Below are 12528 nucleotides of genomic sequence, written 5' to 3' on the forward strand. Positions count from 1 at the left end.
CGTTATGTAACTTTGTGACCTTGCATTGAACACGGTGGGGCTAGCACATGGGTGCTCAACCTGTGGCCCTCCAGCTGTTGCCAAACTACAATTCCCACCATTCCATGTCTTTGGAAGTCATGCTTGTAACAGCTTTGAATTGCTTCATGGGAGCTGTAGTTCCACAACAGCTGGAGGGCCACAGGTTGAGCACCCATAGGCTAGCATGTGAGCACAGCCGAAGTGCCTTAGTGAAGAAGCTGCAGGGGACCAGCCACATGGATGTAGGGAGCTTGCTGAAGCCAAAAGTAAGGTAAAGATTTCTCTTTATTTATGCACCCCTAGAAGAACTAAGCATTTATCCCTTGTTTTGTCACCTTGCCTTTTTAATTTGACAATAACTGTCAAATTTGCATACCTTTAATAATTCTTATATTTTTTGGACATATAGGGCTTTCATTTTGGTACACTGATTTAATAAAGGACCCTGCTTTGTTTATTATAGGCTGACAAGTGCACAGAATAATATAAAAAATACAAGTTTTATATTTTTAATTATTTAACAATTAAAATATTAGTGGGCAGAAATTTTCACTGAACTACACCGGCCATGTCATTGATCCCTTCTGGCACTTCCCTGCCCTTTTTACCCAGCCAAAACTTGCTCTCTAACATAGCAGCTACTCTAGCCACTGTAAAATAAAGTGCAGCTAAGTACAAATAGATGAGCAATAGTAGTAAAATTTCCAAAAGTCCCAATAGAAAGTTCAAAATTTGTGAACATTTCTTTTGTGTTTGAAAAACAAACATCAGTGTTGGTATTCCAGCCGTCCACCACCAGTGAATATGCAAAGCCTCTTGCCAGAATATATTAACCTTCTGCTGAAAGGTCAAATAGCCCTTGTTTATCAAAGGTTTTCAAGACACTTGTTAAAAATTCAAAATAACAGCCTCATGGTGTAGTATTAAAAAAAAAAAAAAAAAAAAAGTATAGACTCGCATGATGATGATGGTAGAGATATGCATTTTGAAAATCCACAAGATGACCACAGTCCTCAGCGTGATGACTTTGCACATACTGTAAATTTGCCCTTCTAGTTTTGTCATATAATGATATCATCAGGGGGCTTGCTTTTTATGAGCTAAAACGTGTATGGGAGTTGGATGCCTGTAGACCGCTGTTGTGGAGGGAGAACCTGGTATAAGTGGCCCAGCTGAACCTAAGTGAGTGGAGGAGGTCAGGTGAAAGCTGTGGAGCCCGCGGTTATACATGTGTCCTGAAAACCTTTGCCAAGACTTGGTTCATACTACTGCGACATAAAAGTCGTGTGACTTGCTGTGCAACTTTGCCAGGCGACATTAGCGACTTGAGTACTACTTTGATGCTACTTTGTCTTGTGCAGGTATGCAGAGATAACAACCTACAGGAAGATACCATGCACTGCCTGGGTAACCTTCCCGTAATGTCGTATCCAACTCGCGTCAATATAGATGAGAATCCGACTTGGAGGCGACTTCCATTAAAGTTTATGGGCACTAGTCTGATAGAGGTCGCCTTGAAGTAGTACAGAAACTTTTCCTAAAGTTGGAGCAACTTCAGTAGTGCTAATTAAGACTGTTCTTATTGACTAACGTGGGACATGTCATGTGGCTTGGGTTCTCACAAGTCGGATCCCTAGTTGCAGCAGTGTGAACCGAGCCTAAAGCAGTGTGTCAATATATTTTGGTAATATGCTTTGCATATTCACTGGCGGTGGACAGCTGGAATAGCACTGAAGATGGTTTTTCAAGCACAATGGAAGTGTTCACAAATTTGGACTTTCTTTTGGGACTTCTGGGAAATTTCACTAATATTGTTTATCTATTTGTACTTTAAGCGCTGCACTTTATATTTTTTTCATTTGTTGTCAACACATTGTGTAAGCTGCTATTGACTTTAATAGTCCAGGCTCGTCACTGCAGAATAAATATGGCTCCTATGAACGGTGTTTGTAAACACTGTTAAGGCTCTCAATAGGTAAATACAATGCAACATTATTGTTAATTTGTATTTCCTTTGTTTAATTTATGTGCAGATCAAAGGGTTGACTTTTGATCTGTATATGATGTCCGATAAAGCAACGTTTCAAGTTTAAAAAAGTTGTTGCATTTTAAAATGAAATTTGTTTCTATTTAACCTTTTATTAGCCCTTAGATAACACTAATACCTAGTTAACTCCTTCATTGCCTTAGTATTTTTTTTTGTTGATTTATTTCTATTTTTTAAATCAATAATATTTAAGTTTTTTTTTGGTTCTGTTTAATTTTGTGTATTATATAGCAAAATCAGTGCAGCACAGATATAACCTATAAAAGTCCAAGTAAAAAGATCACATCCGTGAGCACGGTGCTTGATATCAGACAAAACAGTGATGAGAGTGAGTGCAGCCCGTCCACCACAAGTAGTGCTAGCCTCTCGCCTCAAGCATTTGACCTGAATAGGTCACATAGCATGTATCCCACACCCTGAGGAATCGATATCCTGCAGTCGCCCAATTGTGAATGGAATAGATTCTCTAACCGCACGTTTAGGTCAATATATAGACTACTTCCTAAAGCCTTTGGTCAATAAAATGGATGCTTACTTGTAGGATACTTGGATTATTCAAATTTTGGATACACTTACTAGTACCCCCTTGAGTACCTTGGTCACTGCCGACGTTGGATCATTGTATACCATCATCAATCATGACGGCGCTTTGGCGTCATTTGAATGGGCTTTGACTAGTTCTGATCTTAACAGAGAACACATTAGATTTATATTGATTTGATTTATAAAATTTTGTTAGTTGAACAATTATTTTTGGTATGATCGCCAGTACCTTCTGCAGACCAGGGGTGTGGTGATGGGACCTCGCTTTGCTCCCAGTATGGCAAATCTCTTTATGGCCCGCTGGGAGGACGTTTTCAGTAATCACCCACCACAATTGGTCTGTTATAGAAGGTACATAGATGATTCTAAAGACCTTTACCAAAAAAATGGATAATAATACCAAAAATATCAAACTTACTTGGAATGTGGATTTAAACCAGACTATATTTTTAGATCTAGAAATCTTCAAAAAGAATGGCTTATTTCAAACTAGAAATCATTTCAAGCCAACAGACCGAAACGCATACATACCCTTAAACAGTTGTCATCATAAAATGTGGTTATGCAACTTCCCAAGGAGACAGTTTATCAGACTCCGCAATTGTTCGTCGGAGGAAGAATTTTTATTGCAGTCCCAAGTTTTGGCTAATAGGGTTATACAGAAAGGTCATACATCTACGCATATCAAGACAGATGACGACGGTTAGGAATATTGATAGAGCCACTATTACTGCAGATACTAATAGAGATGGCTAAGGTAGAAATGGTGAATTTCTATGATTTTGGATTATAGTATCCAATATAAAAAAAAGAGAAAATTGTGAATAAACATGGGCCCATACTTAAACAGGATTGTGTACTTGGGATGTTACTTCCCATACAATCTCAGTTCATATATCATAAAGCACCATCCCTTAGGGTTACTTTTGGCTCCAGGAGTCATTGATCCCCATAGGATTCATGAAAACTAACTGTTCAATTTCTTACCAGGCTTCTATGCATGTGGAAGATGTGCAATCTGTAAAATCTCTAGAAGTAATATTAAGAAATGTAAGGAGTTCAGTTCTTCAGTTACACACAAACGTTACCAAATAAGGGATCTTATTACTTGTGCCACAGTAGGTGTTGTTTTATATGTTAGAATGTGGGTACGGACTACAGTACATTGAAAGGACCGGTAGGGCATTACATGTACGGGTAGGGGAACATATTAACAACATCAAGAAGGTGCTAAAAACTCAGTGTATTCAGGTATTTTAGAATGTGTCGTCATGGCAACCCCAAAGGCCTGAAATTTTGGGGAATTGAAAAAGTCTCTTAAGGGAGTTATGTTACCTATGTATGTATGTGTGTGTGTATGTATGTATGTGTATATATATATATATATATATGTGTGTGTGTGTGTATGTATATATATATATATATATATATATATATATATATTGTGTGTGTGTGTATATATAATTTTTTTTTTTTTTTCTATAAGTTTGAATACAGTGGCTATTATTGTATAATTTATTTTTAAATGATTTTATTTTGCTGCAAGTTGTGGCGATTTGCTTTTAACGGCTTGATTTGAGGCAGGGAAGGTGGTGGCGGCTGTGCCGTTGTGTTCCGAGTGATTAGGAAGATTGGCGTCAGGTTTCCATGGCATTATAAATCAGAGCGGGCCGTGTGCGTCACTTCATATCCGCTGGCTAAGTCCCGCCCATAGGACGTAACACATACGGGGGAGGAGTTACGTATGACATCACGCGCGGGCATTTTCTTGGTTGGAAACTTTTTTTTATATGCCTTCATGCTGGCACTTGGTTTTAACTGCTATGTTTGTAAGTTTTATTATCGTCGATTGGAATAAATGTTTTAAAACGGAGAGCATTAGATCCCTTTTTTATGCTTTCATACCCATGTGACCTATTCAGGTCGAATGTTTGAGGTGAGAGGCTAGCACTACTTGTGGTGGACGTGCTGCACTCACTCTCATCACTGTTTTGTCTGATATCAAACACTGTGCCCACAGATATGAACATCTTTTTACTTGGACTTTTATATGTTATACTTGCGCTGCACTGATTTTGCTATACACCATTTTTGAGGCTTGATTGAATTATCCTTGTAGTGTACAGCTAGCATATTTCTATATATGATTGTTTTTTTATCTGCGCTGAATATTTATTGTTGTTATTTGTGTAATTTTGTTTAGTGTTGCATAAAATAAGGCCTTTTTTTTCATTTGTAAATAACTTTCCAAAGCTTTTTAACCAAATAAAAAATGTTAGCATAACTATAGACCAGACATTTTGTAGATGCATTTTATTTTTTTATCTATAATACTGTTTTTCTTTTTAATGCCAACACTGTTCAAAGTAAAAAAAAAAAAAAAAAAAATGTTTTTTTTAAATATATATATTGAATAGAAAATTAGTTTTTGTAAGACAGCATTACTAGAAGAAAGCTTTGTTTGCCAAAAAAAAAATATATATATTTTGTTATCCTAAATTGTAAAAGTTATTGCTGTATAAACAGACCCATAGTAGAAATGTAAGGCTTGCTCCATGCCATAAGGTGAATACGGATGCAAGAGTTGAAGTGGTTAAGCAGATGCTGTTTCCTCCTGTTAGTGTGGGCAGCAGATTTTTGGATAAATTTACTATAGCACATAGTGGCTATGTGTGTCTGTTGACGTTTTGCACATTTAAATATGTAGGTGTTGAGAGATCAAGGATTATTGTACTTGTTAGAACATGTATGAAAACATTATAGAATATATTTAGATCCAGGGTGTAGGGAGTAGCCACTCCTTTTATACAATCAGTACCTTTTTAATCTCCCCTTCTCTGATGCACGTTCATAATTCAGAATCCTCAGAAATTGTATTTTTAAAATTTTTTAAAGCAGGCGTTTTGCTTTTGACTGGATTACCTCTGTTGTGCGTGTTTTTGTTTTAAAGAAAAAAAAACATTTTTTCAGTGGATAATGTGAACTTTGCTGTTAGCCATAATAAAATGTTTAAAAAAAGGTGGGGTAGGTAATTATTGCTATTTGTTGTTTAGTGAGCACATTAGTCACATTAGTCTGTAGCTGTTTGGAAACGTGAGACATTATAAAAGTGGTGCATTAGCATCAGTGAGGATTAAACTTTTTTGTTTTACCAGGGCAGGTCGCTGAATCACTTCCGTTTTAATCGGACCTGCCAGACGGATGGAAAATAGGGTTTCCATCTGTCTGGATTCAGCGGGTCGGAGCAGATCGGATGTCAGTGGACATGTCACCGCTGACATCCGTCGCTCCATAGACCTGCATGGAGCGGCCGTTCAGGTCCACCTAAAAAACTGACCGGGTGACCTGAACGGTCCGCATGTGTGAAAGGGGCCTAATAGTGTTTATAAAGCTAAAAAGTCTTTCAGTTAGGATAAACTGTATAGTAATCTTATGTATTTCTTTACATACAGTATAATACCTGGTTGATCCTGTTGGTAAACTGACCTTAAGATTTATTGCCGTCAATCCATGACAGCACGGCCAGTTTACATCTTTCGTCATCTAGTTTTCTGTGCGGCATCTCCATGTATCCCCCTTCCCTGTCATTTCTGTGCTCTGTGTGAAGCCATCACCTCCCTGCCCCTCCCCTCTGGCAGGAAACGAGGAGATGCAGAGAGTCAGATCAGATCCCTCTGAGACTTTATAACTAGTTAACTATTTATTTACTGAATTCCTCAATCCGCTTTTCAGTCAACCTCAGCTCTGCCTTCTACTAAAACAATAGAAGCAGTGTCCAGATCGGTGCAATCTCAGTAAAACATTGGGAACTGTACCTGGAATCAACATTTTGGGAACAGCCTGTAATGTTGCTTCAAGCACTAGATCCTACTTGGATGCTTGTGTTGGTTTTTAGTGCAATATATATGTAGTTAGCCACAGGGTTCTATACAGGTCCAGGGCTGTAGTCGAATCCTATGGTTCCCAGGCCCTCCAGACCCTTCTGGGGGTATGCCCAGCATGACGGGCTAAGCTTGAACCTATACAGGGACCAGCGATATGGAAATGTAACACAGATTAGTCCTGTTATCATACCATTATTGTAGTCCTATACCAAGTATGGGACTTTATACCTCCACTATTTGCAATACACGTTTTAGCGTCTCCTGAATAGTATACGTTTTTACAGTTATAAGGAAGTCAGAAATTAGTGTGTGTTTGACTTTTTTTTTCATTTGTTGACTGTTTAAACTTTTACACTTGGTGGTTTTAATTTCTGGCCCTCCCTTTTGGACTGGCCACAGGTGCCGAGTCCTCATAAATGTCTTAGGTCCAGTGCTGGCTCTGTTGCCTTCCCAGGAGATCCACATCATGGGCTACTTGGGTGACCTTCTGTGAAAGAGTTCAGATCTTGCAGACATTTGGATGGGTTTTCAATCTCTGGAAATCAGTTCTTGAACCATCTTAGTGCCTGAAGAATCTGGGTCTGGCTCAGAACCTCTGGATGACTGCAAACCCCTCAGTAAGGACAGCATCCATGAGGGTTCTGTGGACCATGGTGGCCTCAATGGCAGTGCCAAGGTCCAGCTACCATTGAGTACTTACATCTCTAATAACTCCTAATGTCTCGTCTAAAGGAAAACTTGCAGACTTGGTCTAAGATGCCCCTCAACCACCTGGGCCGAATCAACATATTCAAAATGATATATCTCCCTAAGTTCCTATATTTGTTGTGGCATGCGCCAATTTATGTCCCAAAAAATCTAAGGAAATACATTACTCTCGTAATTTCTTTGGGGTACTAAGCTGCCAATGGTATCCCTCGACACATTATTCCTACCTATCCAGGCCAGAGGCTTGGCTCTCCCAAATTTACAGTGCTATTATTTGGTGGCTCAGTTAACCCATATACAGGTGGTTCTTTCCACGGTTGGATATTGCTTCAGTGGTGACCCAGGCAGCTCTGGTATACTCCTTTGAAGCACTTATCAGTGTATTGTATATGAACGGCCCATGCCCTACAAGGGGAGCGAACATTCTCAAACTGTCTTACAGGATATTTCACATATATAACAACAAAACAAAACACATGGCCAAATGGTCAGCTTCTGTTGGACTGAGCGCCTTACACGCAGGCCGAATGTTTTCCTGTTTTTATTGAACCTGCCAATGTTGCCATTGGCCCGTATGTACGAGGCTTTAGAGTGCATCAGATTGCGTGTAAGATTTGCCTGTATCTGGTCAGCCAGATAGATTGGAGTCTTCTTCTAGTGGTGGCCAGAGGTAGTGCAGGCTGTGAAAAGGGCTTTCAGTAATACCGTTATTATTTTCATACCTGCATTATGTACACTACCTATCCTTACTAGCTTCTAAAACTTGAGCTCTCTTGCCAGTCTTGTTATTTCAGTGGTTTTAATACTTTGTTGCAGACCTGGACCAAGTATGGTGATTAGGCATTTTGACTTTACTCTGAATTTACTGGCTGCATGCTTGTTATTGGCCAGTGATTCAAAGTATTAATGATAGAAGGCAGCCAGGCAGCTAGCATTCTCAAAGGAAGATCATCAATGGCAACCTATATATTCCTCTTATTACAGGTTTTTATGATTGAACTTGATATGGTTAGGGTGTTTGGTATACAAATTGTACCTGTGATTCTGTCTGCAAATGTGCAAATCGGCTTTTATATTTTTAACTTAACTTTTTTCATTTCTACCAAAAGGTGCAAGAGTTGCATGAGGAGGAGGCACAATGGGTGAACTACGATGAAGATGAACTGTTTGTAAAGATGCAGCTGGCTGATGGAATATTCGAGGCCTTAATCCGGGACACTATACAAGTCTTGCAGCACATACAGAGCAGAAAGAACGACTCGCCCACAGTGTGATTTGTTCACGCCATCTCTTGCTGGTCACAAGATTTCCTATGGGAGAGCTTTCCATGCATGAATAGGAGACACAGGACTGTGCTGTTCCTGAAACAAGGATGAGCCAGACCCTCGGTGAGGACAATGTTCTCTGATTAGAGAATGATGAGCTATAAGGAGTGATACTGATTCTCCTCTTTAAACTTTTACTTTTAGACTTTTTCCCCTTCATTATGATGCAAGGAAACACAATTTACTATTAGCCTTGACTTGTTTTTAAATTATTTTATAAATTCTCTGTTATCCAAAATATAAGAGACTCACCAAGTCTCTTGCAATGCCACTTTACACGGTTGAGAGGTAATTTACAGTGCAAGTATATAATTCAGTGCAAGCTTCTGCAATTAAGCTGCTGCTGACTGAAACGTTTGAAGGTTGAGTAGCAGCATTGGTATTGAAGGTTCTCCATTCCTTCTAATTCGCGTGTGATACTGGTAACCAGTTAAACTTAGGTTGAGCTTTTGTGAGGCATGGGTGTGTACAGCTGCCTCATCAAGTGTCCTTAACTTCTTGCAATACTTGAAATGCTGGGTGTACAGTGGCGTCTATGGGCGATCAGCAGTCTCCAACTTCTGAGGTTTGGCATGAGAACTTGAGATTATTTTATTCTTCTCTGTATATACCTTTAATTATCATTAGAAGGGCGTATTCACAAAGGATCACAATGAAAAAATTGCTTTAGCGTTAATTATGCACATTCATAAGAGCAGACAAAGTCTGGTTTCTTTCTGTGCTGTCGGTTAACACTATACACAGTAGAGGTTCTCAACACTTGGTGTTTCATGCTGCGTTCAAGTGTGTATCACATTTAGCGCTTGCCACCTACCTGCATAAATCGTATAGTGCATTTTCAGAGTAGGTCTTCAGGTCCAACTAGCCACAGGTTTTGTCCAGCTGCCTTTTTATGCTTTCACTGTGTTTAAACCAAACTACCTGGTGAAGCTCTTCTGGCCTTATTTCATCAAATGCTGCTATGAGTGTTTTTTTATTTTTTTCTGTATGGACCGGCAGATGGCGCAGCGGTTGCACAAAGCCAAATTGCTCTGGTCTAATAGGCTGCTGGTAGTGGTCACCGGGTGGACATTTGTAAACTATTGGAGTCTAGCCATGTCATTCTGGTCAGGCGAAGTACTCCACAGGGGACACCAAGTGAGTCATTAATTGCGCTGTATGAAATACATTGGAGAACAGCCATGGAACTTGGCTAACTTGTTTGACAGTATTAAGTCCTGTCTTATTGTAAAGGCAAAAAACTTAAGGGTATAATTAACCTAAATGATTACACTAACTCTCAAATGCAATGTGTGGCAAGTTATATTTTCTTGTAATCATCTAGAAGGTGGATCCTTCATCTGTACACAAGGGACACAGACAATTATTAATCTTTACTGATATTTATTTTGTCTCCACTAGAAACTAGGAATATCGGTGTAGCAGGCTGTGCCTTGAACCACCCTGATTTTTCTAGTTAATATGAAATGTATTGTCTTCAGTCTCAACAGTGATTCCAGTCCTACAAAATGATTGCATTCACTGTGCAATGGAGACAGATTCGCTGTTAAAGGGCTAGTCAACTTCAATGAAAAGGTGACCATTTTTAAATATTTAAACTATTATTGTCCTGCTTAGGAGTCAGTGCTACAGGGTGGTTGCTGTCACCTTTATTAGCTAGAAAAGCCACCTCTGTGGGCCTCTCTGATCTTAGCATCACTTTGTTACTGCAGGCATATGGTTTATACCCCACCCAACTGTCTTAAAGTGGACCTACTGCATCTGAGCACCACAAACCAAAAGCGCTATTTAATTCATTTTTAATATTCAAAGCAAATTTGCCCATCCATCCTGGTTTCCCATGATTTATTTTGCTGAGAAACCCTTTAAAAACGCCCCCTAACATTTCTGGCTGTGGCCATCTTTGAGTAAGGCAGATGATTCATGTAGCAATTACTTCCTGGAATCCTTCTGTTCTTAGCTCAAACATACAGGCAAGAGGGTGTGCTTGGCTGAATAATCCCCTCTTGAAGATTACTTGCATAGGCATGGAAACTAAGACATAACTAAAGAAATGTAAAACAGGTAAAATTAAACAAGTAAATATGATATACTTTCCTATCCATTTACTAATAGTAGTAGCATAAGGATTAAAAATAGTCAATGTTGCTTGAGAGAGTAAAGTTCCACTTTGAATGTGTCCAGTGAAAGTGTGCTTGTGATCACTAATAGCCCCTCTACACAAACATCATATGTTGCATTAAGGCAGACCCTTCATTTTGAATAGACTGCCAATATACCCCGGGACACTAAAACCTGGACCTGACCCTGTGTTGTGAACGCACACTAAAATGCATTAATGCACGAATGCTGCAGTACCACATACTTGTTACCACTATGCAGTGTGTTAAGATGGTCAAAGGGATTTCTTTTCAGACAGTGGGATGTCAATTGGTGAGGCCAACCTGAAGTTAAAGATGTTAGAGGCCCCAGAGCACCAATTCGGATAGGGGCACAGAATAGGCTTTTCTGACTAGTTAAAGTGATGGCAGGATTCTAATCTTAAACTGGCATTTTTAAATGCAACAGTGACATTTTCACTTTAATTAAAAATATGCATTCATTTAGCTCTTAATGTTGCACAATTAAAAATATTAGCGCTATTAAATTCATTTTTAATAATCAAATTTAATATTCAAATTATAGAATGTGATAATGTTATAAATTGCTCTTTTGTATAAACCAAGTTGTAAGACAGTTTTAAGCAGACCTTGACTCAAAAAGCAATGTCTGATTATTATATCAGGTCCCCCCAACCTTATTTTGAATCACCACATTTATGTGGGGGGAAAAAAAGCTAACCCAAATCCCAAAAGAAGATGCATCACCACTGTGCTGGGATTTTGGATATTCCGCATTCCCATCATCTCACCATGACTGTGATGTCACCCTCTGATGTGTGGAAGTTGGGGTTAAGGTACATATTTGTTTTTCCACTTTAATGCAGTGATTTAATATTGTGCTGGGCGCAAGATCCAGTTAAACCCTACTGTCAGTTTTATTCATAAAAAATGAATGAGATGAGCAGTCTTTGTTGTTCTTAGCAGCCAGTCATGTTCACCATTTCTTGTTCCCACATTGCACTGGGAGAATAAAAGTAAAAAACAAACTATTGCTGATCGATCATCATGTCATAGGTGGGCTTTATGTGGACCCTCAAGTGACATAACGGTACAGGTCTCAGCATGGGTGTTGATATATGCAGTGCTTGTCATTCTTAGCCCTTGAACATCCACAAATTGTCCAAAGTGCAACCAAAGTATCATTTGTAGCAGTGGAATGGAAAGTAGTTCCCTAAGCCCCATTTCTTTCCCAACAATGCTATTTCCAGCTCAGGGGCCACTATCTGTCACCCGCAATGCTGCATTGTAAATTTCCTCGCTCTGTATAGCCTTGTGAATAACCTGCAGGAAAATATGTACATTAAGTAAAGCTGTAAATAAATGCTGATTTATACATGTCATGTTGGCTATGTCTCTGGGTGGTGCTTGTCAGTTTCCATAGGAATCATTGCTAATAATTCTGGATTTGTGTGGGTATATTTATTAAAGATATAATGCAATATTTAAGCCCATGTACACCCAGCTCATGGGATATTTTAACTACAAAGATTACATTTTATAAAGACGAAAGTATTATGGGCTATTGTAAAAGGATTGTGCTTAGATGTCAGCTAGGTGTGTGTGTGTAAATAAATGCAGGCCTAATTACACCTTTGTGTTTGCGCTAATGTGCCTGTTACCACAGTGCATATTACACATGTTAATTTGCCTCAGTGCAATGCATTTTGAATGACACTCCAATGCAGTAAAGCAACGTAAATGCATTAAAGTGCTCCACAGCAATGCACTACCATGTGCCACAGTGTGCTACATTAAAAAAGAAATAGTTCAGTTTCCAGTCTGCTGCGATGTGTTATCAGTTCATTTAAATGAATCGGCTGTTTCAATGCAACCCAACA

General features: G+C 39.0%; 1 protein-coding gene across 3 annotated transcripts in view; it reads left to right on the forward strand.

Moving 5' to 3' along the window:
- Positions 1–12030, forward strand: part of CEP350 (centrosomal protein 350) — a 119295-nt gene extending 107265 nt beyond the window's left edge. For all 3 annotated transcript variants that reach the window (XM_073593329.1, XM_073593327.1, XM_073593330.1), the window contains exon 38: positions 8313–12030. In XM_073593329.1, coding sequence (XP_073449430.1) covers positions 8313–8477 — 165 coding nt within the window. In that variant the 3' untranslated portion in view covers positions 8478–12030. The remainder of the gene's footprint in view (positions 1–8312) is intronic.
- The last annotated feature ends 498 nt before the right edge of the window (positions 12031–12528 follow it).

This window comes from Aquarana catesbeiana, linkage group LG07 (assembly GCF_042186555.1).
Source record: "Aquarana catesbeiana isolate 2022-GZ linkage group LG07, ASM4218655v1, whole genome shotgun sequence".
Lineage (NCBI taxonomy): Eukaryota > Metazoa > Chordata > Amphibia > Anura > Ranidae > Aquarana > Aquarana catesbeiana.